We start from the raw sequence: 21,029 nt of genomic DNA on the forward strand, positions 1-21,029 counted from the left end.
TTCATTCCTTTTTATTTTATTTTATTTTATTTTATTACAACTTGTTTATTGAAAAGCAACCGTGGTCCCGCCGGTGAGGACCGGTCTGGAGGAAGCAGTGTGATGCAGTTCCCAGCATCAGTGAGATCCATTTTAAGGCGACAGCGGCGGGACCAGGGAAGGTGGTGTTTGTTGAACTGGGTACAGCTGGGCAGAGGGAGGGGGAGCCCAAGGAGGCCGGGAGGGGTGCCCAACCTGGGCAAATGCACCAATGCACCGCAGCTGGAAAACCCTCTTCAGGTTTTCAGTGGTGAGGGAGGGAGGGAGACGGGACCCAAATGGTTGTCAAGGTAACGGGCTAAATCAGGGCGGGCCTGCCGATGGCTGAGTGGAGAAGAGCGACAGAGAAGGCTCCACAACACAGGGGTGCTGTCAAAACCAGGCAGAGGAGGAGCGCTGGGCTGTAGCTCAGTGGCTGCTCTTTGAGGACGGCAAAAAAAAAAAAAAAAAAAAAAAAGGAAAGATGGCGTGCCAGAGGCACGAGTCCCCAGAGAAGGCAGAGCAGGCCGGTCCAGCGTGGAGTCAAAAATCACACAAAGAGGGGGGAGTTTTGGAGGGAGCTGGGACCCGCTTACCTTTGCAGGGATTCCACGTTTCTTCTCTCGGCCTTCTTTGGGCTTGGTCCTGGGCCCAGGAGGCTGGCTGGCTGCATGTGCTAGGAGAAAATTCATTTAGAAGGGGAAAAAAAAAAAATACTTGTTCTACTACATACAGCCAAGAGAGGGCTCTGGACTTTCCACAAATCCTCCAGACCTGTGTCTGTCTTCTCCATCTTCAGTGACAGAGCAAGTCTGAAGGAAATGACCAAAAGCAAATAATTCTGGCTCCGATGGGTTCCGGCTGCCAACTGGTTCCAGCCTGCCTCCCCACCCACCCCGGCCTCACCAGGAGACTGGCAGAACCCCAGTACTATCAGGCCTGGAGTGTTGGACTTGGAGCCAGCTCTCTCAGTGATGGTGGGGCTGGATCTGGGTAGCTAAAAATACCCAGGAATCCAGCCAGCTGCTGTGGAGAGCCTCCTCAGAGGTCAGGCCAGGCCAGGCCGGCCCCGCTGAGGAGATAAGACACAACTCACCCACCCCGGGTGGCTGATTCCCTCACCTGCAAGATGTTCTGGGGGCCCCCTGGGTCACTCTCTGATTCTCCAGGAATTCCTGGAAAGCTAGGAAAGTGAGAGATTCCTTCGGCTGGTTCTTGCCACAAAACCTCTCAGGGAGCCGCAGGATGGTCTCAGGGAAGACTATGCCCCAGAGGCCGACAGGGAGCGTGGAACCCAGGAGAGCAGAGACAGAATGCCTTCAGTCTTTCAGGACAAAGTACAAATTTGGAAGGGGAGTTATCACTCCCCTAACACAGAGGCACCATAAATCAATTATTTAGCTATCCAAATGCAGATGGTATGGATAGCAGGGAGAGATAAAAGACTGCAGCTAGAGCCTTAACAGATAAGGGGGGGGGGAGGGTGAAACCAGGGTGCCTGGGGGTGCTATCTTATCCACCCGGCTAGGCCATCTCCCTCCCAGGTCTCGGCTACCTAACAGCTCTAGGGAACAAGTGGAGGATGGGCAGGTCATTTCTAGAAGCCGGGCTGGAAAAACGGCTAAAGCCTGGACGCAAAGAGAGTGTACTTACGGTCCCAGCCTGTCAAGAGGACTGGCCTGGACGTGGCAAGACCCTCCTCGGTCAAACCAAAATGTTCTAGAAACAGCCCCAAACGGTGGTTGCATCGACTTTCCCCCTCCTGGTTCCCGTCTCCACAGGAACTTGCTTGAGGGCACAGGACAAATCGGAGAAAAACACGGGGGGGCTGGGGAGAGTGGGGGGGTATCACTACCCGTCGTGGCTGCTGTCTCCACCTGGAGCGTTCCAAAAGGTCAAGTTCCAAAGGAGGGCTCCAGGCCAGGTGGAGCCGACGGAAGGGGCGGGGACGCCAGAATCGGTAGAGAAGCTGGTCGGGCCACCTCCCGGGCCACCTCCCGGGCCACCTCCCGGCTCAGGCAGTCCTTCCGCTGGCGTGGCCCTCTCTCAGCAGCCCAAAGCGGCCCCGCCCCAAGCTTAGTGGGTGACCAGTGGGCGGGGCACCCCTCAGGGCCAGGGACAACAGAGGGACAAACTGCCCCACCCTACTGCCCAGGAGGTGATAAGGGGGCAAAAAAAAAAAAGAGAGAGGGAGGGAGGGAGGTGAAAGAGCCTGGAGTGGGGACATTCACAAGTTGGCCTGGTCACGACTATCTTTCCCTTTCAAACATCACACCACACAGTTTAGCACCTAATTGTCCCCCAAAGGCTGTAGCCCTCCAGGGTACAGCTGACACAGCGTGACTTGTCAATGATCTAGTCTGAGGCTGGAGGAGATAAGAGACCCGAAGACTGGAACCGGAGAAGCAGGGCGCTTAGGCGGACCAAGTGGGTTCCAAGGCTTACAGAGTATATATATATATATATATATATATATATATATATATATATATCTACAATATGAACCGAATGCACTGAGTAAGTGCTTTTCCGGGCTCTTCCCACTTGAGGTGAGGGGCTCAGCCCTCCCCAGCACCAAGTCAGCTCAACTGGACGCCTGGCCCTCGGCACCAGCGGGAGCTACAGGGACCATTCTGATCCCATGCTGCCAGACAGCTCTCTGGCAGCGAGGAAAACAGACAGCTGGCACCGGAGGGTGCCCAAAATAACCCAGACAGCTGGGCAAGGGGGTGTCAGGGGCCCAGGCTTATGGGCCGAAAAATCAAGATACCTGGAACCCTGTCCAGGCTCTGCCGGGGGGTGGCCTCGTAACCTAGGGTGAGATATTTCTTCTCTTGGAGCCTTTCGGGGGACAACCCTTAAACATCATGAACCCCCCCAACCCCCCACGGAACAGCCCATTGGGCCCCGGGACAGCCTGGACTCAAAACTGCACGGGCAGAAAAAACAGCTGGCCTCCTTCCCAAGCCGAGCTACTTTTCTTTCTCCTTTGCCTGGAGGCTCCAGCACGTGCTTCAGGAAGTGGGCTGGCGGGGAGGAGCCCAGGACACAGCCCAGCCCCCACCCCCGCGGCCACTCCCAGCAACCACCCCTATCATAATGGAGGCCAACCGGTGGCCGAGGCCGGAGCAGGAGTGAGGTCCCTTTAATCTCCATTAATCCTCCCACCAACCTTTTTCCAGCAGTTATTATGATTGTTTTTTGTTTTTTTAAACAGGGGAAACACTAGTCCAAGGTCACTAGCCCACAGCTGCCAGACTTGAAGATCCCTGACCAGGCACCAACACCACCTCCGTGAAGCCTGCTAGGCTCTCCAAGCCACCATTCCAGCACTCACCGCAGGGGTGAGAACGAGGGGAAAGACAAGAAGCTGGACGCTCCAGGCCAAAATAAGGAAAGCCGCGTGATCTGCGGCACCTGCAGCAAATGGCTTTATCAAAGTAACATAAACTAGGAACACACTTGGGGGGTGGGGGTGGAGGGGGGCGGGGTCAGAGATCAAGGGCCACACCACCTTCAGCTGTGAAGCTTCCCGGGGCGGGCCGGAGGGCAAGCCAACTGCCGGCTACCCAGCCAGGGAATATCTCAGGTGTCACCTAGCAGGGAGAGTCAGGAACACTGGCCTGGGACCTTACACGGAGTGCAAATTCTCAGCTGCACCTCCGGAGTGAGAAACTCAAGAGACGGGCAGAGCCAGGTTTAATGAGTTCCCCTAACTGACTCCTGATGCCTGGGCCGCCTAGTTGTTGCAGACAGGGAGCCGGGCTCAGAGACTCTGTTCAGACTAGGCAAGGTCACCATCACACGTAAAGGGCCAGCCCTACTTGCATGTTCTGGCAGCCAGGCTCTCACAACCTGGCCTTGTGGGGACATGGAGGCCACTTGGAGAATCCAGGAAACGGAGAAGTCAAGGAAGCCTTTTCTCTGGGCAAGCTGCCTACGACTTAGGTCTCTCGGTTCTTTGTCTACCCAGCAAGCCGCCAGACCTCAGAGGGCGGCTCATTTGGCCCTCCTAATGGGGCTCAGGAGGAAAGGCTGAAGCGCCACCGGCAAGCCTGCCAGCAGGGAATGCCTTCAGAAGCTTCCAAGGCCCTCCCACCCACCATAAAACACACCATTGGGAAATACTCCGTCGTCCCTGCTCTAGTACGCAGCTAAATTCGGCAGAGAATCGCCCGCCCTTAACCGCCTGACAACAGAGGTTGACAGGCGGGGCTGGATGGACCCAGCAGGCCGCCCATTTCTCACACACACACACACACAACCGCCACATCAGCGTGGGGGAGGGGCCGCAGAACCAGCCCAGCGAGTTTGGGGATCCCAACCCGCCCTTCGAAGGTCGCAGGCCCAAGCCCCCTGATCCAGTTCTCTGAACTTGGGGAAAGGGCTCTTAACCTACCTTCGTGGGGAAGGTGTCAGCCAAATTAGGCCTGCTCCAGATGTCCAGAGGAAGCAAGGAAGGGCTGTCTACTTTGGGGATAACCCAGACATGGCTCCGGTCTCCGGCCAAGACCTGTGAATTCGGACGATCTGTTAGGGCAGTCCCTCAGTTTGTAGGTCAGAGAATGGATTGGCCAAATGCAAACCAACAGGGTCTACTTGATCGAAAGGGAGCCTCAGAAATGCTGCCCCCCCCCTTCTTTCCCAGCTGACAAGGCGGCCCTCACTCTGGAATGGATGGGGGTGGGGTGGGGGTGGCTGAGTCACTAAGGTTCAGCCCGGGCGACAAGCAGCAGGAGACGACTCATCTGCATTTCCAAAGGCCCGCCCTGTCCGCATCCCCTCCCCCAGGAAGGCCGAGATCTAAGGCTTTAACCCTCCGGCACTTATGGCCGGGGGTGGGGTGTGGGGGGGATCCCGAGGGGGAGGCCCCACTCGGCTTTCCCAGGCCCCGACCGCCCCCCCCCCCACACCCCACCCCAACACACACCTCCAACCAGCAGAGCTGGGGTGGAGGCTGTGCCCCTGGCGTCCAAGTGAAGGGACTCAGGCACTGCGAGGGCCTCTAAACCAAAGTGGGGACAAAAGGGGAGACCCGCCCCTCCGGCTCGGCTATCAAAGGACGACCGGGGTGTGGGGGGGAGGCAAGGGTGGGTCTCCCGAAGCCGAGTGGGCAGTGGAGGGCGCCTTGGGCAGCCTCGTAGCCCTGGGCGACTTTGGCTCCTGTTCCGAGGCAGAACAAGCAAAGCAGGGCACTGCGCAGCCAGGGCGAGGCCTCGTGCCCGCCTGGGCCTTGGGAATCCGGGGCTACCGCGGAGATCAGGGTCTTCAACCCGCCTCCAGCGGCTCGCCCTGCCCGGCCCCGGCTCCTCCCGCGATCGCGATTGCGATCGCCGGTGCGGGAGCCGCACGCCGCGCCCAGGGCGCAGGGGGCGCAGGGAGGGGGGGGGAGAGCGAGTGCGGGAACTGTGGGTGCACGACATCCCCGAGGCCTAAGACCCCCCCCCCCCAGAGACCCGTCACCAGGATCCCAGGTGCCGTGCTTTGCAGGCTCCTAGGACCCGGGATTGCCTCCCGGGCTCCCAGCGACAACCGGGGGAAAGCAGGATGGCGGAAGGAAGGAAGGAAGGAGGAGGAGAGCCGGCCGCCATTAGCCACCGCAGCAGTGAACGGCCGGCCGGGCGGCTCCAGCCTTTGGCCCCAACCGGGCCCAGCCCGGGGCTCGGCTCAAAAATCTGAAAATAAAACTCATGTTTGGGAGGGAGGAGCGCGCGCGGCCGGGAGGCCAGGCAGCGCCGGGCTGCAGGCGGGAGAGATGCTGCGTCATGGTGCCAACATGGACGCCGGCCTTTTGTCCTTTCTTTTTAGAAGAGCAGGCGAGCCCCGGAGCCCCGAAAAGCTGACTTAAAGGGTGCAGACACCCCACCATCAAAGGGGAACGAGACCTTAGGACGGGTGGGGAGGTTTCCTCGCTTTTTCAGCCCCTCCGTCTCCAAAGCACTTCAATTTCTCCTCCCTCTGCCACCGAGGTGCAGACCCGAGGCCAGCCAAAGGGACTAAGCGCAGACAGCTCCATGGATGCCCCCCCGAGTACTGGGGAGCTGCTCTCTCCGCCTTTGGGGCAGAAGAGGCAAAGGGGTCTGGAGAGTCTTTGTCCCCTCACCCGCCCACGGTCATCGGTTGCCAAACTCAAGCTCCAGAAACCTCAGCTCCCATCATCTGCAGCCCGTGGCCTGCTCGATCGAGAGTTCCTCGAAGGGGGCAAAAAGCACTTAAAAATTTTTTTTTTTATTTTAGTCTTTTACTTACCCGCTCAGCCCGGTGCCATGGAGTCTAGAAGAAAAAGCTGGGCGGTGTTTTTGGAGATGTTATTATAAAAACAACATTTTTGTTGTTGTTGTTTTGGTTGTTTAGTTGGGGGGAAAAATCTGGGGTTATGGTGTTCTTTTGTTGTTACCTTTTTGTAAGTTACACTCATGGTATTTTCTGCTCCTTCCACGACCTGCAAACTTTCCAGGGTTGGGCTGGCAAAAAGGCGGCTTCGCTGTGGACTGTTTACTGCTCTGGATTTAGCCATGGCGTGATCGTCATTAAGAAACAAAAGGCGAAAACACGGTCAAGTCAAACAAAAGAAACGGCGAAAAGAGCTCACCAAGCCCTTCCCAACCGCCATAGGAAACACCACCGAGTTCATGGAGGTGTTTGGCTTGAACCAGCTAGGGCTTGTTTTCCCGTCTTAATCTAGTTTTCAGTGGCGGCTTTTAGTCTTTTGTCAAGAAAGTCTTCCTTTCTCTCACCCCCCCCCCTTCCACCCAAGTCGAGAAAAACAGCTGTTTTTCTTCAAAATAGATCGATTTTCAAAGAAAGGGTACGAGTTACTGGGAAGAAGTCTGAGCAGCATCTACTGCTGTAAACATTTTCTCAAAGGCTTGCACTAAACACCGTAGCTTCATAAAAGCAAACGTCTTAAGAGCATTTTAACTGACTTACATCGGACAGAGACAAAGACGGACATGCAGATGAAGATTCCGAAAATTCAGGACATCTCAGGCGACATTAACATGATAACTGCAGTGCAGTAAGGACAGAATGGACTGGGTACTTACAATGTAAAAAGGTTTTTTAGAAAATTTAACAGTAACAGCTCACAAATTTTGGTTGTTGCTGCCATTTCGCTATTGCTATTAATTATACATTTAAAACATTACCTTGTTAAAAAAAAAAAGAGTAGTTAATAAGATGGCCAGGTTAAGTGTTTAATAGAGGAAACTATATTTAAAAATTTATTGTTCAGTCGAGAGAATACAGATTAAGACAGCTCCGAGCTCTCCCCCCTCCACCCCACCCAAGAAAAAAGAGGAAAAAAAAATTAAATATGTCATTTACTTAGGTTTTTTTGCATTCAAAACTGTTAACTGCTGACATTAATAGTGTGCCATGACCTAGTTATACAAGACAAAGATGGATTCCAAGTCATAAGGAAAAATCCAGATCTTTTTAAAAGGTCTTCTTCATTCTTCCAAATGTGAGTCCTTTGGCAAATGTTAAACACATTCAGGCGTCCTGAACTGGATGGTGGAGTCAACAAAGGAAAAACCCACTTGGCCATTTAATTCCAATGCAGAAAAATGGCTCCCCTCATCTGTTGGCCTCTCCTTGGAGTCTGATGAAGGATGTTTTGAGATCAGCGTCTAATAACTCAAGCCCTATAGAAGCCGCGTGCTGATTGGCTGCCGCGCCCTGCCGCCCTGCTCCAGCCAATTACCTACCCACGGCCAAATTACAAACCCCGAAAAGAGCCCCAATATGAAATACACCACCACGACGCCCCAGCCAGGCGGCTGCTTCGCCTCGGCAGCCCGAGAAGACGGACCGAGGGGTCTGCAAACAGCTCCACGCGAAGCCGGGGACGCCTCCGAGTTGAACTCACAAAATGGAAGCCGAGCGCTGATTGGCCGCCGCCACTCCCGGACCTTTAATAAAGAAAGGGGAAGGAAAATGATAAATGCAAAAAAGGGGACTCTCTTGTCGCTGGTGGCTGGAGGAAGGAGGAAGAAGCATGTGTTCAGGACAATTACTGGGCGCTCCCCTCCAAAAATAAATAAAAACAGAAAGGAAAAAAATTAAAAAAAGGAGCTATCTTCCATGTCCAGGCGAGGGCTGTATCCTCCCAGGAATGTGAAGGCTAATGTGGTTCCAAGTCTTGGTTTCCCCTCCCCAGTACAGCTCCAGGGAGGGAGGGAGGGGGTGTGCGGGCCGAAGAGGAAGCGGGATCGGAGATATACCTCGATTGCAACTCGTTTTGGGGTCGACGTCTGCCTCCCCCAGGCTCCTAGTAGTCAAGCACACAATCACCCCCCTCCAAACCCAGCCCTTTTGCCGAGTCTCCCCGCGCCCACCTCCGGTCTGGGCAGTTTGGAAACAGTTTGGGAGGCCCCGGGGGCGCACGCCGTGGAGTGCCCGGTAGCTGGAAGGGTAGCCCCAGCCGCGGGAGGTAGAGACCGAGGAGACCCCCCTCTCCCCCCGCCAGCCAAGCCCCCCACCTCAGTCCCAGAAGAATAAATAAATTAAAAGGCCTTCCCCCCGGGGAAGGGGGGGGAGGCAGTGTGGGAGCGCGCGAGTGAGGGGTGGGGGGCCGCTGGGGCCCGGGGCTTTGGCGGCGCAGCTGCCGCCGCCGGGAGAGTGCCTGGGGAAGCGGCGAGGAAGGCGAGGGGAGGAGGAAGAGGAGGAGGAGGAGGAAGAGGAGGAGGGTGAGCGCTCGGGTCGGGCTCCTTAGCGGTGTATTGTGGGATGTGCGGCTACTGGGAGCCGAGCCTCCGCCGCCAGCCGCCTCCCGGGCAGCAGCAGCAGCAGCAGCAGCAGCAGCAGCGGCGGCGGCGGCAGCAGCAGCGGCAGCAAGGGCAGCGGCAGCCCGGGGCCCGGCAGCCGCTAAGGCGGCGTCCCCCCCATCCCGGCCCCCGGTCCGGCCGCCCCGGCCTCGGCTCCCGCGGGGGACACCATGTACTGGCTGGCGGCGCAGGGAGGCCGGCGCCCGGCGGGGATGTAAGCACGGCTGGGGAGGGAAGAGAGGCCGAGGCTACAACAGCCGGGCGGCCCGAGCCCCCGGCCCCCGCCCCGGCGGCCGACGCCAGGCCTGCCGCGCGCCCCGAGCCCGAGCCGGGCCGAGCGCCACGCCGGGCAGCCGGCAGCACCATGGGCCGGAGCCCGCGTCCTCCGTGCGCCCCGGACCGCGCCAGCCCGCAGCGGGGGCCCCGGGCAGCCCCTCGCTGGCAGCCGGAGACGGTGGCCGAGCGGGCGGGCGCGTAAATTCTCCGGAAAGGGTTTATTCTCTCGCTCCATTCTTATTTTTTTTTTCCTACGGGGGAGGGGGGGGGGAGAGCCAGCGAGACAAGCTTTCGGGGCGCGCTGGTAAGGTGGGAGGGGGTGGGGGCCAGCCGATTGGATTCTTTGGCGAATGTGTAGAAGCGGCGGAGAGGACAACAACTTGCTGGTTTTCAGGTTGGGTTAACGGCATGGAGAACAGTCACCCCCACCACCACCACCAGCAGCCCCCGCCGCAGCCCGGCCCTTCGGGCGAGAGGAGGAACCACCATTGGAGAAGTTACAAGTTGATGATTGACCCGGCTCTGAAAAAGGGGCACCATAAACTGTACCGCTACGATGGGCAGCATTTCAGCCTGGCGGTGAGTAGCCGACGCGCCTTCCCGCCACCCCCACCCATCTCCGGTGGAGCCCCCAGACAGAGGCGAATGGAGGGGAGACCCCTCTCCCAGCCACCTGGCCAACTGTCAGCCAGGGCTCCCCCCTCAGCCTGGAGTGGGACTGGTGCCTGGAGAGGGGGGATCTGCCCCTGCCCCTGGGGAGGGTGCCAGCCTTCCATACTGAGCCCCCTGTCCCTGCCCACAGATGTCCAGCAACCGCCCGGTGGAAATCGTGGAAGATCCCCGGGTGGTCGGAATCTGGACCAAAACCAAGGAGCTGGAGCTGTCGGTGCCCAAATTCAAGGTAGGGACCCCTCCTCTCGGTCTTTTGGTCCCTCCCCCCTTCCCCGAGTTCGAAAATAACGCCAGTCCTGACCAAGCCCAGCCGGATTCTGAGTTCCCGCCGTCCAGGACTGGGAAGTTTTGGCGGGGAGGGGGGGAGAGTGGTGTCCCCTCCCGGCCACTGTAAACAAAATAACACTCGGAGAAATTGTAACGAGGGCGCTGATACAGTGTCCTGTTGGCGGAGCCTGGGGCTCTGGGTCCCCATCTGGGTCCTGTGCGCCCAGGGGCCTGGTTCAGGGACCCGCCCCCTTTCCCATCCCTTTGGGTTTTAAGGGGACAACTTCCTAGACCAGGGGGTCGTCCCGGAACCAGCAGCAAGGCCTGGAGGCCAGAATAGGGGGTGGGGAAAGAGAAACTGTTTCTCTTTCCCCTTTCCTTTAGAACCCAGAGGACTTCCAGGTTCCAAACGATTTAATCCTCCGATTCCCAGGCCCGCCCGCATGCTTTTTTTCTTTTTTCAAAAAAAAAAAAAAAAAAAAAAAAAAATCACCCTTTATTGTTTTTTAACCGCTGGGCAAGTGAGAGGAGTGTCTGTGTTTTCTCTTTGGTTTTAATGTTTTCCAAACTCCCTTCCCCCGCGGCCCCTGCCAGATCGATGAGTTCTACGTGGGCCCTGTGCCTCCGAAGCAGGTGACATTTGCCAAGCTGAATGACAACATCCGCGAAAACTTCCTAAGGGACATGTGCAAAAAGTATGGGGAGGTGGAAGAGGTGGAGATTTTGTATAACCCGAAGACCAAGAAACACCTGGGTATTGCCAAGGTGGTCTTTGCCACGGTCAGGGGCGCCAAGGAGGCGGTCCAGCACCTGCATAGTACTTCTGTCATGGGCAACATTATCCACGTGGAGCTGGACACCAAAGGTTAGTGCAGGCCTGTAGGCCGCCCATGGGGGAGGAGCTGGAAGGCCGCCTGTCAGCCTGACCCCCTTCCTTTGAAATCTCCTCCTCCCTCCCTTCCGAGTTAGGAGAACCTTCCTACTGTCCCCTCTTCCTTGGGATTCCCCCACCCCCCACCCCCATCACCTTATTTATTTTTTTGTCCCCTCCGGAGGGCAGAATCACATGGAGCCAAATGTGTTGTCTGTTGCTAGGAGACAGGGCTATAATTTACCAAATGTGCCAGTCCTTGGCCGAGGCACCCTTAGGGACCACCCAGAGGTTTCCCTACCTATGACACCCCCGTGGGCCCCCTCTCTCTGAGTCCCAGTGGCCTGGGGTTAGCCCCTTGGTGTTACTGCCTGCGTTTGGGGAGAAGGAAGCATTTGTTTATTTGTAAGGGGGCAGAGGAAGAACCATGTGCCTTTAAATTCGTAAAAGTCATTCCTCCAGGATCTAGGGTGCTGTGCCCCCCTCCCCCTAGCCCCTGACCCTCCCGGGTGCCCCTTCCTTGAACCAATCTGAGCCTTGGAGTGTTTCATTGATAATGTTCTGATAGCACTGATTGTAGATCTTGGGGGCGGGCTGCTCTGGGTGCTCAAGGGTTGACACTTCCCTCCTCTCTCTCTTAAAGAGACCGCAGCACCTTGGTTTGCTGAGCCGGGCTGGGGAGGCACACCTCCTACCTCCAGGGTTTGCTGGCTCTGCCCTCAGCCTCAGTCCTGGCTCAAGACTCAGGTAGAAAGACCTGGCAGAGACTCAGAGAGCCTTCCCCCTAAATTGGTTTGCCTGTGTCCTTTCTGAGAGATTCCTTCCAATCTGAAGGAAAGTACAGGGCGCTCTGCAGCCAGGGCGTCCCTAGTCCCGTGGTCCTAAGGTTAAGTCCAGAGTTGTGGGGGGTAGGGGCGGTGGCAGACCGGTGAACCCTGCCTGAGGGGATTTAGGACCAGCTCCAGGGGTGTTCTGCACACAGGGTTTGTGAGTCCCTGAGCACAGCAAAGGCAAGACAGGAAAACTTACCTCGGTTTTGTTGGCTACGTGGTGGCTGCATCTCTTAAGACACTATGCTGGGTATTGCAAAGGGTTGTGGTAGTTCTGAGTGAATTTGGTTAGCTGGCTTGCAGAGCCTGGGCCTAGTCATATGTTATAAGCTTGTTATGTTTGTCCGATCTACAGCTCTCCCGCTCCCCTTTTTTCCTAGTTCCTCACTCTCTAATAAAGCTTGTGTGTGTGTGTGTGTGTGTGTGTGTGTGTGTGTGTGTGAACAGGCTTTTAAATCTGCTCCCCGCTCTTACAATAAGCTGAAGTCTAATTTCCCCCAAGACTGAAGCATACAGTCCCCTCCCAATCACCTGCCCACATCTTAAAGAGCAGCTAAGACTTACCACAATTTCATTTCTGAAAAACAAAAAAAAAGCCAACCCTCAGATACTACCACCGAAGTTTGAGATTGTATTTCGAGAAAGAGACCAGCAAAGTGTAAAGTGTAGCTCAAGGAATGTACCTCCTTTGCATATGTAAGCAACCACCTCTAAGACTATAAATACCAACGATCTGGTTGGTAAAAATCTCTCTCTGATGGGTAGCGAGGTAAACTTAGGGCTCATTGGGACCATGTGGGCCCCAGGTAGTTCCACAGGCAGACTTGGGGCCCTCCGGAGGTTTCAGCTGGTGAAAAGCACCGTGCAGTTGACTCACAGGGATATGTGTGTCTGACAGACTTTGCTGGTCTCCTGGCCCCAGATAGTTAACAGTCACTGTGTGTCACCTGACTTCCTCTGTCCTTGCTACGAGCACTATTACGTGTCTCGAAAGACTGTGGGGAGATGAGGGAGTAATAATGGCTCTTTGGGAACTATGGTCTTGGTAATGAAAAGGACTTTGCACTGAGGATGGCATTTTTGGGTTTTGGGGAGTCTCTACCCAACAAGGCATTAACCTTAGAGTCTCAGGGTCAGAACAACCAGGTGTGTAGCTTTTGGACAGATGAGAATCTTGAATGAAGTACAAGGGAGGGTAGGAACCTAAGCAGGGGACATGCAGTGTCCCCAAGCTTGTGGTCTCAGGCACAAGGGACCCATGAAGATGCTAATAAGCAAGTTGGAAACCACATGGGTATGTCTCCTGCTGGAGCCTCCATGGATACCCCTCTCCCCTGCCTGTTACAGGGGAGACTCGCATGCGCTTCTATGAACTGTTGGTCACCGGCCGGTACACCCCCCAGACCCTCCCAGTGGGTGAGCTGGATGCTGTTTCTCCAATTGTGAACGAGACCCTGCAGGTAGGTTTTTCACGGTTGCTTCTCTGGCTCAGCACCTCTCACTTTAGAGGCCTGAGTACACCTGTAGGTTCGGGTCTAAAAACCCTGTTTTCCCAAGATCTTTCTACAACATGTCTCCCCTAGGATTGGTTCTGCTCCCTGTAGCTTTCAGTCCACAGGGAGTCCTTCTTCCCATTCTACCCTCCGTCTGTACTGGGATTCCCACAGACCTGGGGTTGCTTTTCCATATGAATGTCAGAACATTGCTGTGTTCTGGTTTTAGCGTCTGGTGTCTGGTCTTCCCTGTACTGCTGTCTCCAGGAAGCAGGGTTCAGAGCCTCTTCCAGAACAGACTGCCTCTTTCTCAGCCCCCCTGCCTACCAGGACACTCACTTGGCCAATTCCAGTCAGCCACAGTTTCAACCTGCTCTGGGGACCCCTCAGAGGGTTATTAAAGTCTGTTTACCTGCCAAGCAGGGGCCACTCGTCCTATGTCACGCTGTTTAAATCTCTAGAAATTTTCAGGACAGTCCATCAAGCCCAAGACCACAGTTCTTGGTTACATCTCTGTCCCAACGCCCTTTAATGTCAGATGTCCTGAGGTGAGAAGGAAATGCCAGCCTTTACCAAGCCGGACAGGGTCTTCTCTTTCTGCCTGGGGGCAGAAAGATTTAGAGAAAGCCCTCAAAGTGTCCAGAGGGTAAACATCTACACCTAGGGAGAGAGAGAAAAACGTAGGAGCTTCCTAACACGTCTTTCCTTCTGCTGGAAAGTCGTGGGCTCCAAGCCCCCCAAGCAGCCAGAGTTTTAGAGGGAGACCAACTGCGTTTCCTTGCATGGATCTACCATCCCTCCACTCCTGGGACTTCTTTTCTTTCTCTGTGTAGCTGTCGGATGCTCTGAAGCGCCTCAAGGATGGCAGCCTGTCTGCAGGCTGTGGCTCTGGCTCCTCCTCCGTCACCCCCAACAGCGGCGGGACCCCCTTCTCCCAGGACACAGCTTATTCCAGCTGCCGCCTGGACACCCCCAACTCCTACGGACAAGGCACCCCGCTCACGCCTCGCCTGGGCACCCCTTTCTCCCAAGACTCCAGCTATTCCAGTCGCCAGCCCACACCCTCCTACCTCTTCGGCCAGGACCCCACAGCGACCTTCAAGGCACGGCGGCATGAGAGCAAGTTCACCGATGCCTACAACCGCCGCCACGAGCATCACTATGTCCACAATTCCTCTGTGGCTGCCGTGGCGGGAGCCACAACCACTTTCCGAGGCTCCTCAGACCTTCCCTTTGGCAGCAGCGGAGGCAGCAGCGGCCCCCCCTTCAAGACCCAGTCCCAGGATTCGGCCTCCTTTGCCCACACTCCACCTCCTGCCCAAGCAGCCCCTGCCTCTGGGTTCAAGTCAGCTTTCTCTCCGTATCAGACTCCCGCACCCCCCTTCCCCCCACCCCCGGAGGAGCCCACCGCCGCCGCAGCAGCCTTTGGGACCCGTGACAGCGGGGAGTTCCGGAGGGCACCCGCACCCCCACCCCTACCACCGTCTGAACCCCCGGCCAAGGAGAAGCCGGGCACCCCTCCTGGCCCCCCACCCCCTGACCACAACAGCATGGAGCTGGGCGGTAGGCCGACCTTCGGCTGGAGTCCTGAGCCCTGCGACAGCCCGGGCACACCCACCCTGGAGTCATCTCCTGCCGGGCCGGAGAAGCCCCACGACAGCCTGGACTCCCGCATTGAGATGCTGTTGAAAGAGCAACGCACCAAGCTGCCCTTCCTGCGCGAGCAGGACTCAGACACCGAGCTCCAGATGGAGGGCAGCCCCATCTCCTCCTCCTCCTCCCAGCTCTCCCCACTCACCCACTTCGGCGCTAACTCGCAGCCTGGCTTCCGCGGCCCCTCACCGCCCTCCTCGCGGCCCTCCAGCACAGGCCTAGAGGACATCAGCCCAACACCACTGCCTGATTCTGATGAGGATGATGACCTGGGCCTGGGCCTGGGGCCTCGGCCCCCCCCTGAGCCGGGCCCCCCAGACCCTATGGGTCTTGTGGGCCAGACAGCCGAGGCGGCTTTGGACCTGGCAGGAGACAGGACCCCGACCTCAGAGAGGATGGATGAGGTACCACCATGTCTGTTCTGTCTGGGATTGATTCTGTGTGTCTGTGCGATGGGACCAGGTCACAGGTTCTGCTGTCCTGCGTGGACGTAGAGCCCAGACTCTTCACCGTGGTTGAGTGTGAGTTTGAACGGAGTTTTCAGAGACCCGGAGGGGTATGAGCTGTGGTCACCGGTCCAGGGCATTTTCTGTTAGTAGCTTAGGAATGATCTCAGTCCCGGTTGCTCAGGAGTATTGGAGGCTGGCCAGGGTGCTGTGTGGAGCTGGCCCGGCAAGCGCTCCCAAGCGTTGTCTCTCAGAGTCTAGTGCTCCGAGGCGATGAGGAAACAGGCATGCAAGTGATGTAGTCGGCTTCCTCTTCCTGCCGCTGTAGACGTGTAGAGGCAAGGAGTTCAAGTTAGCTTTGGAGAGGGAACGCAGCCGTAAATCAGGCACATTTTCCCCTCGCCCTGCCTCACTCCATCTCATTGCTCAGACCACCAGTCTCAGAAGTTTCGGAGCTGGGAAGGTGAAGGTGCTAATAATGTCCAGGTCTTCCGGGGGGAAGAGAAGGGTTATGTCATCCCCCCGGGGTTCTACTCCTCATCCTGGGTCAGGCCCCTGGCATCACTGGGTCCAGCAGGCATTGAACAAGTAGAAGCTTGAGATACAGCCCCTCTGCCCCTGTGGACCCAGAGATGAGGTTCTCCCTCCCCCCTCACATTAAGCCCCTCTGGCTGCCTGGAAAGGAACAGAGAACCTTGGGTGTCCGGGGGGCCACAGGTGGCGGAGGCCCCTGGGAGCCTGCCAGCAGTTCTGGGGAAGTGGTTTCTGGCTTCGAGCGTCCAGGCAGGGGGAGCTGACAGGTGTACAAGAACTAGCGGGACTGTGGGCCCTCCCCCATCCCTTCTAGGCAGCCGAGGTTTGGCGGATGTTTATCATGCCAGCCACCTGGTCCAGGGCTCAGGAGCTCAGGGTAGCTCGAGGGAATGGGCCTCTAATCCCCACCCCGACGCTCACTCCCTGGGTATAGGAGGAGAAGAGGAAACTGAGGCTGGAGTCTGGGGCGCCCCAGGATAGAAAAGCCCAGGGATGCTTTGGAGTAGAGCTGAGCACCAGGCCGGCCCTCGGGCGCCCCCTGCTGGCCGCTGGGAGAGCAGTACTAGGTTCTGTGTCTGGGAGTGTGTGGTGCCTGTTTTAAGATAAAAGCTCTGCCTGCACCAGGCTGAGGCTGAGGCGAGCGAGCGTGGAGGGCACCGGTGGGGAGGGACGGGATAGGCAGAGGCTGGTGATTAAAAGCACAAAAGTTCCAGCCCCAGAGCCTTAGCGGCCTTGTCGCGTTGCCTACGTGACCTAGAGGAAGGCATGTGCCCCTTCTGGGCTCAGTTTTCATCATCTGTTGAGTGGGTCAATAAGAGGCCCGCCTCACCATCGCCATGGAAACCGTGGCGTTGCCTGGGAAGTCCAAGCGTCCTTCACCTAGCCCTCCAGGAGCTGCAGCCAGCTGGTTCCTACCCGCTGTGCCCAGGGAGGGGGCGGGCAGAGCCAGAGCTCAGCCTGGTGCTCCTGTGATTGGCTGACTGGAGAGAGGCCTGGGTTAACCCTCTGTGTGCTGCTCCACAGTGCTAGGTGCTGTCCCGAGCTGATGGTGGGGCATCTGTCCTTTCCCTTCTTGCTGAGCTTGCCTGGCCCGCCCTCACACGGGTACCCGAGACTGAGTGAGGAGTGTAGAGACGTGGCGTGTACAGGGGAGATGAGAGACTAGATGCTCCCTTCCCCTACCAGTGTCCCCCTCTGAGACCCTCCCCGCCAGGTGGGTGTGACCTCTGACCTCACAGCCTTCCAGAGTACTTGCTGTCTGTCAAGCCTGGTTTTCATAACGTTTTCGCCCCCGGGTAGGGACTGACCCACACTCAGGGTCTGGTGTGGGACTGGAACTCATCTTGCCTCACCTTACCTCCGGTTCCCAGCTCCACCTGTACCAAAGGAGCTCGGTGGCTCTCTCCAGTTCTCAGCCTCTGACTCTAAAGTCAAAGCAAAGAGCTCTCCCCATGGTGGCGCTTTTTTTTTTTTTTTCCTTTTTCTTTTTCTTTCTGGCCCAAGTTGTCCTTGACTTCTACCCCCCTCCACCTCCTCATGTTCTGACAGCCGCTCTCCATGGGGCAGGCGTCCGGAGCATGGGTCCCAGCCCTGGCTCTCACTGTCCGCTGTGGCTCTCTGGTTCACTTCCTCATCTGTCAAAAGGGACCCACGTGGAGCCCCACTGTGAGGTTTCCGTGTGAGGTTTCCCTGCAGTTAAAGAATGACACCATTGGTATCTGTCGCTCCCAGCCACTTGCCAGCCCTTTCTGAGACCCCAGGAGACCTAAGTGAAAAGAGCATGACCAAAGATTAAGAAGGTTCAGGCCGGGCGGTGGTGGCCCACGCCTTTAATCCCAGCATTCGGGAGGCAGAGCCAGGCAGATCTCTGTGAGTTCAAGGCCAGCCTGGGCTACCAAGCGAGTTCCAGGAAAGGCACAAAGCTACACAGGGAAACCCTGTCTTGGGGGGAAAAAAGGTTCAGTGGGAGCATGCTTGCCCAGCTCTAGGGCTGTGCAGAGCACTTACCTAGCATGCTCAAGGGTCTGGGCCCAGCCCCTAGCACTTCAAAACAAACAAACCCCAATCCCCTATGAGGCCATAAGGCTGCTGCTGCCCTCAGCCGCCCAGCCAGCACTGGTCACCTTTTGTCCCAGGCCCTGCGGGCCACGGAGAGGGCCACTGGCTGACTGAGGCCAGGTTGGGGAGCCACTTCCTGTTAGAAAGCCCGGCCGTGCCTCTTATTGGTTGCGTGGTCTCGGGGAAGTTACTTCAGCCTTTCCTGTGTCCGCATTTCCTCATTAGTAAAAGTGGGGATAAGGAACCTACTTTGCAGGGTTGTTCTAAGAACCACCTAATGGATGTCAGTTTTCCTGGCGCGTGGGAAATGCTACAGCATTAACTCTTTCCCGTGTCCGTGTTCTCTCCGACTGTCAGTTAAAGCTGTGTCTGCTTCATTTTGTCATCCGTATGTCTTGTCACCCATGTGTCACGTCCCATCTCCCCCCTCCCCACCCCGCTCCTTTTCTCCACGATACACCATCGGTCTAGTTATGCTTACAAGTTCTGCTCCATACAAAGTCTGTCTTTGCCACTTTCCCCTTCTCAAGGCCTAGAACAGTGCCTGGCACACGGGTGCTGAACAGATGTTGGTGGAATGAATGGCTGTTTGGATGCCCCTTCGACCAAAGGGGAAAGTATGTTTTTTGGGGGGGGGGGGGCGCGTTGATTGGTTTGCACAAGGCCGCATCCCGCAGCTGGGAATCGCCAGTCCTGATCCCAAGTCCCCAGCTTCCTGGTGCTTGGAAAGTGCTCGTGAGCCCGGCTCTCACCCTCTCTCACCCTCACCGCTCTCTTCCAGGGCCAGCAGTCCTCAGGAGAGGACATGGAGATCTCAGATGACGAGATGCCCTCGGCCCCCATCACCAGCGCTGACTGCCCCAAGCCCATGGTGGTGACCCCCGGGGCGGGGGCCGTGGCGGCCCCCAACGTGCTGGCTCCAAACCTGCCCCTACCCCCGCCCCCTGGTTTCCCTCCGTTGCCCCCGCCCCCGCCCCCTCCCCCCCCACAGCCTGGCTTTCCCATGCCCCCACCTCTGCCTCCTCCCCGCCCCCGCCCCCGCCGTCCCATCCCGCAGTGACGGTGCCCCCACCGCCCTTGCCAGCGCCGCCGGGCGTCCCCCCGCCACCCATCCTGCCCCCCCTGCCCCCCTTCCCGCCGGGACTGTTTCCTGTGATGCAGGTGGACATGAGCCACGTTCTGGGTGGCCAGTGGGGTGGCATGCCCATGTCCTTCCAGATGCAAACCCAGATGCTAAGCCGGCTGATGACCGGCCAGGGCGCCTGTCCCTACCCGCCCTTCATGGCCGCTGCGGCCGCCGCCGCCTCGGCCGGACTGCAGTTTGTCAACCTGCCCCCCTACCGGGGCCCCTTCTCCCTGAGCAACAGCGGCCCAGGCCGCGGGCAGCACTGGCCGCCCCTGCCCAAGTTCGACCCCTCCGTGCCGCCGCCGGGCTACGTGCCCCGCCAGGAGGACCCGCACAAGGCCACGGTGGATGGGGTCCTGCTGGTGGTCCTCAAGGAGCTCAAGGCCATCATGAAGCGAGATCTCAACCGCAAGATGGTGGAGGTGGTGGCCTTCCGCGCCTTTGACGAGTGGTGGGATAAGAAGGAGCGGATGGCCAAGGTATGTGGGCGCATCCTAGAGCGACAAGAGGGCGGCGGCGGGGCAAGGACCAGACTAGGTGTCCCTTTCTCCCAACGCGTGTGACTGGATGTGTGGTTGGTCGCCTCGGCCCCCCAGCATGAGGCTCCTTTACACGGAGCAGCCTGGACCCGTGGCCTCGTGGCTGTGTGCAGCGCCTTCCATTGAAATAAGAGAAGGTAAAATGAAAGTCCAAATCCATCGCAGTTCCTCATCTGCCCATGCCGAGTTTCAGGAGCTCAGTGGCTTCCTGTCCAGTGGCCGCCAGCTCAGGTGGCCCCACAGCCTAGGCCCCTGGGACCTGACTCACTTTCCCTTTCCCATCTGAGGTCTTTGGAGCAAAGTCTGACCTTGCGGGGACTTTTCCTTTTTTTTTTTTTTTTTAAATTATTATAAATGTATTTGTCTATTTTACATCTACTTTTCCCGTTTCCTGGAGGGCTTGCCTGTCCAGACCCTCAGAAGTGATCCCTAACTGCCTTATCTCTACTTCAGAAAGTTCTCTTTTTCTTTAAGAGGCGGAGTCTCAGCCTGTGGTCCAGGCTCAAGGATGTTCCTGCCTCTTCCGCCCTTGAGCTACAATGAGAGGCGCTTGCCTGGCTTGAATGTTTTGAAATCCTCTCAGTTAGGCTACGAGTAGTGGCGCACACCTTTAATCCCAGCCCTGGGGAGGCAGAGGCAGGAGGATCTTTAAGAGTTTGTGGCCAGCTGGGGCGGTGGTGGCGCATGCCTTTAATCCCAGCACTCGGGAGGCAGAACCAGGTGGATCTCTGTGAGTTCCAGGCCAGCCTGGGCTACAGAGCGAGATCCAGGACAGGCACAAAGCTACACAGAGAAACCCTGTCTCAAAAATAAAAAAAAAAAAGAGTTTGTGGCCAGCCTGGTCTATATAGTAAGACCCTTGTCTCAAAAAAGCAAATAATAATAATAATAGTAGTAGTAATAATAATTACAAGAAAAACCTTCACTCTGGTCCCCTCTGCTCCTCACCCCAACCCCAGAGGGAAGGAGACCACTGGTCCATTTTGCTCTTCCTCCCTACACTCCACTTTAGGGAACTCCTGTGACTAGGAACCTGCTCTTGGCTCTCTGGGTAAGCCAGTCCCGTCACGGCTGCTTCTCATCCATATTATGGGGTAATAAACCAGAAAGAAGCTCTGCCACACAGTTCTTTATAGTTCACTTGGCTTGTGTTGTCCCCCAGGGATGAGTAACAGTCGCAGCTAACTAAAGCTATGCTATCAATAACTTAAAAGTGTCCGTGCCCCGAAGACAGCTCATTTTGTCCAATTCTCGTACCATCCGTTGAAGCCCGTATTTCAGAGCCTTGAGTGGCCACCTGTGGGCAAAGAGTGAAGGAATGTCTTTGCAGACATGTTCTGTATTTTTGCTGTTGTTTTTGAGGCAAGGTTTCACTGTGTTGCCCTGGCTGTCTGGAACTTGCTCTGTAGCCCAGGCTAGCCTCCAACTCAGAGCTCCACCTGCTTCTCCCTCTAGAGTCCTGGTTTTAGAGGCATGCA

At 57.0% G+C, this 21,029-nt stretch overlaps 2 protein-coding genes across 2 annotated transcripts in view; one reads left to right on the forward strand and one right to left on the reverse strand.

The window, feature by feature from the left end:
* Window positions 1-9,297, reverse strand: LOC114704546 (translation initiation factor IF-2-like). The gene is made up of 6 exons (XM_037198516.1): window positions 9,103-9,297; window positions 8,358-9,010; window positions 7,889-7,931; window positions 6,416-6,521; window positions 615-4,531; window positions 1-459 (listed from the first exon to the last, which is right to left on the reverse strand). The coding sequence occupies exons 1-5, from the start codon at window positions 9,295-9,297 to the stop codon at window positions 4,443-4,445; spliced, it is 1,086 nt and encodes a 361-aa protein (XP_037054411.1). The 3' UTR covers window positions 1-459; window positions 615-4,442.
* Setd1b (SET domain containing 1B, histone lysine methyltransferase) overlaps window positions 8,920-21,029 on the forward strand; it is a 23,523-nt gene continuing 11,413 nt past the window's right edge. Inside the window, 8 exon segments of the mRNA XM_028885854.2 lie at window positions 8,920-9,000; window positions 9,457-9,641; window positions 9,865-9,963; window positions 10,596-10,866; window positions 13,050-13,162; window positions 14,029-15,252; window positions 18,668-18,908; window positions 18,911-19,491. Coding sequence (XP_028741687.1) covers window positions 9,471-9,641; window positions 9,865-9,963; window positions 10,596-10,866; window positions 13,050-13,162; window positions 14,029-15,252; window positions 18,668-18,908; window positions 18,911-19,491 — 2,700 coding nt within the window. The 5' untranslated portion in view covers window positions 8,920-9,000; window positions 9,457-9,470.

The sequence above is a fragment of the Peromyscus leucopus genome, chromosome 23 (assembly GCF_004664715.2).
Source record: "Peromyscus leucopus breed LL Stock chromosome 23, UCI_PerLeu_2.1, whole genome shotgun sequence".
Taxonomy (NCBI): Eukaryota; Metazoa; Chordata; class Mammalia; order Rodentia; family Cricetidae; genus Peromyscus; species Peromyscus leucopus.